At 37.5% G+C, this 3,511-nt stretch overlaps 1 protein-coding gene across 1 annotated transcript; it reads left to right on the top strand.

Moving 5' to 3' along the window:
• Window positions 1-842: 842 nt before the first annotated feature.
• LOC136746535 (olfactory receptor 52E8-like) lies at window positions 843-1,775 on the top strand. The gene has a single exon (XM_066699106.1). It carries the CDS (start codon window positions 843-845, stop codon window positions 1,773-1,775), a length of 933 nt encoding a protein of 310 aa, XP_066555203.1.
• The last annotated feature ends 1,736 nt before the right edge of the window (window positions 1,776-3,511 follow it).

Here is a 3,511-nt window from a genome sequence, read left to right as displayed (position 1 = left end):
TGGCACTTAAAAGCTAGTGGTGCAAGTTTTACAGGCTGAATATTTGTTATTAAGCACATGCTGTTGTTTGGTTTAAATCTTGCTTCATCAAACCATTTCCCAGAACTGGAAATAACAGCAAATACACACAGTCTGGTGACTTCTTATGTTTAACATTTCACAACTCAACTCATTAGGCCTCATTAGTTCCACAGTGCCAGTGTCTCCCAGGAATGTTTTCAGATTGTAAATCTCAGTAGCTTCCCCCCAGAAGGAGCTATATAAAATTTGCAGCACCAGGTTAAAAAAAAACAGTCTTGGGCTCTTACTGCTGCAGCACGCTGTCTTTTTCTTTAGGTATTGTATGCAGGCATTTTCATCAGATTAGAAAATAGACAAGAGAAGGCCTATAATACTTGTAACATCTTTGCTCATTTGAGGGAGAAACTCTGTAAACCTTAATAATAATGTTTTGTTTATTTTTGCCTTTTCCATGTACAGAGTAGTAACTTACCAGTATTCCTGTACTTACATCTTGCTTCCGATACTTATCAATTCTTATTAATTAATTTTGAAGATACTAAAGTGTGTGAGAGAGTGCGGGAAAGACCCCACAACGATCGACCCATCTTGCAGGGATTAAGTGGAGGTGAAGCTGTGTTACCCAATAGGAGAAAGCTAATACTATCCTAATTTCTCAGACAGGCCTAGTCCATTTGTGTTGCAGTATCCTGGTCATTCAAAGATTCATTTTATTCTGGAAAGCTCACAGAGAACCTTACATCTCACACCACTATAAAAAACTTTCTCTCTTCTAGTTGTCACTCAGCTGTCAAACTAGCTTGAAGCATTGACCTGCATCAATGGAGAATTCTTCCATTGTTGCAGTCTTCACACTCTATGGATTGAACGAAACAAGATCAAATAAATGCACTTTTTTTGCCATCACTCTTCTCGCTTACTTGTTGATATACTTCTTCAATTTGACACTGATCATTACAATCATCATTGAGAAAACCCTCCATGAGCCCATGTACATCCTCCTCTGTAACCTGTGTGTCAATGGACTGTATGGAACTGCTGGGTTCTATCCCAAACTGCTGTTCGACTTCCTCTCTGACTCTCATGTGATCTCATACGCTGGATGCTTGATTCAAGTATTTGTAATCTACTCATCTGTTACATGTGAATTTACCATTTTGACAGTGATGGCTTATGACAGGTATGTGGCAATATGCAAACCCTTACAGTACCATTCTATAATGACACCTTTCACTGTTGGCAAGTTCCTGTTGATTTCTTGGATTTTTCCTCTCTGTGAATTGGCAATTGCAATTTCTTTAACAATGAGACTGCCTCTATGTGGATCTCACATTAGGAAACTGTATTGTGAAAACTGGTCAATTGTAAAGCTGTCTTGTATAGACACAACAGTTAACAACATATACGGATATGCTGGTATATTTACACACTTTTCACAAACCCTCCTTATTGTATATTCTTACATCCACATTGTTAGGGCTTGTGTAAAGTCTAGCGAAAAGAGAGGTAAATTTATGCAGACTTGCTTGCCCCATTTGATAATCTTAATCAGTTTTACTATAACCATGTTTTTTGATTTGATGTACACGCGATATGGTTCAAGCAACATGCCACAGGCTCTTCACAATTTCCTGGCAGTGGAATTTCTAGTCATCCCTCCTCTTTTAAATCCCCTCATATACGGCTTAAAACTGAGTCAAATTCGCAGGAGAGTTATGAGGGTGTTCAGCAGAAGAGTACATATTCTGAAGTGATGGATACCAAATATGAACATAATATGAATTTGAAAAATATAAATTATTTTAATATCTTGGAATAATACATTTTTTTACTTTAACTAATTTTACTTAATTTGCTGTCAGAATTAAGTGAATTTTACATAAATATATACCTTTATAGGTGAAAACATTTGTTACAAATGCACTGAAACATTCATGTCTCTTAGACATTACTGGTCACATTGCCACCTCAGAATCCTGATTTGATGCCCATTAAGCCACACTGGGTTTGTCCTAGAACTCGTATCACAAACATTGTCTGTAGTTTGCCTAAATTGAAGTCAATTCAGTTCAACTGCTGAGTTGGAGAAAGTAAACAGGTTGTAGAAGGGAGATTTTGTCTATAACTAGCAGGAATTATGTTGCAGGAGGAGCCAGGTGTGGCCAGTTAGCCTTAATTGAATTTAGCATTGTCTGTAGTTTGCCTAAATTGAAGTCAGTTCAGTTCAGCTGCTGAGTTGGTGAAAGTAAACAGGTTGTAGAAGGGAGATTTTGTCTAGAACTAGCAGGAATTCTGATGCAGGAGGAGCCAGGTGTGGCCAGTTAGGTGTGAACTGGGGGTAGGTAGACAAAAGCTACTTAAAGGTATGAGGCAGTACTTAGAAGAGGTAGACTGGAGCACACTGGATACAGATTCAGATGAAAATGGATGGTTATATTTTAAGAATATACTAATTGAGGCTCAGGAGCAATTTGTACCAAAACTTAGCAAGTTGAGGATCAAAAAACAGTGGCCAAAATGGTTTAATAGAGGTATGCAAAAAAATATCAAGAGGAAGAAAATGTTGTATAGCGCATACAAAAGGGACAGAGACAAAACAAAATACATAGAATATGTCGAGCTGCAAAGAGATCTTAAGAAAGGGATCAGGAAAGCAAAGAGGGAAATAAAAAGAAACATAGCTCTAATGCAAAGAGCTTTTTTCAATACTACAACAGCAAGAGGACAATAAGGGAGGAAGTGAAACGGATAAAAAAAAATTGAAGTATCTTGGAAACAAACAAGATGTAGCAAATGTTCTAAATGAGTATTTCACAGAGGTTTTTACAAAAGAAAAGACAGATAACATGCCACAGGTCAACAACCAGTCCAGTCACACCCTAAGAGAGATCAGGAAAAATGAGGAGAAGGTACTAAAGGGACTAGCAGAATTAAAAACAAACACATCACCTGGGCCAGATGGTATATTTCCAACAGTACTTAAAGAAATGAGGGAAATTATGTATAGGCCACTAACTCAAATATTCCAAATGACACTTAGAACAGGGGATGTGCCAACTGACTGAAAGACCGCAAATGTCATACCAATCCACAAGAAAGGGGACAAAACTGAGCCAGGAAATTACAGACCAATCACTCTCACCTGCATCACTTGTAAAATGTTGGAAAAAATTATTAGACAGAAAATAGAGGAGCATCTTAATGAAAACCATATTTTTGGAGATAATCAATATGGGTTTAGACGAGGCAGATCGTGTCTTACTCATTTATTAGAATTTTTTGAAAATGCAACTGCAGCTGTAGATCACGTGAAAGCATATGATATGATATACTTAGATTTTCAAAAAGCTTTTGATAAGGTTCCACACCAAAGACTGATCCTCAGATTGGAAGCTGTAGGCATTCAGGGTAATGTAAGTAGATGGATTATGAACTGGTTGATATATAGGAAACAGAGGGTGTCGATTAGAGGAGTCGCTTCTAACTGGAG

The sequence above is a fragment of the Amia ocellicauda genome, chromosome 3 (genome assembly GCF_036373705.1).
Source record: "Amia ocellicauda isolate fAmiCal2 chromosome 3, fAmiCal2.hap1, whole genome shotgun sequence".
Taxonomy (NCBI): domain Eukaryota; kingdom Metazoa; phylum Chordata; class Actinopteri; order Amiiformes; family Amiidae; genus Amia; species Amia ocellicauda.
Note: the sequence above shows the minus strand (reverse complement) of the source record. Positions and strands in the feature narration are given on the sequence as shown.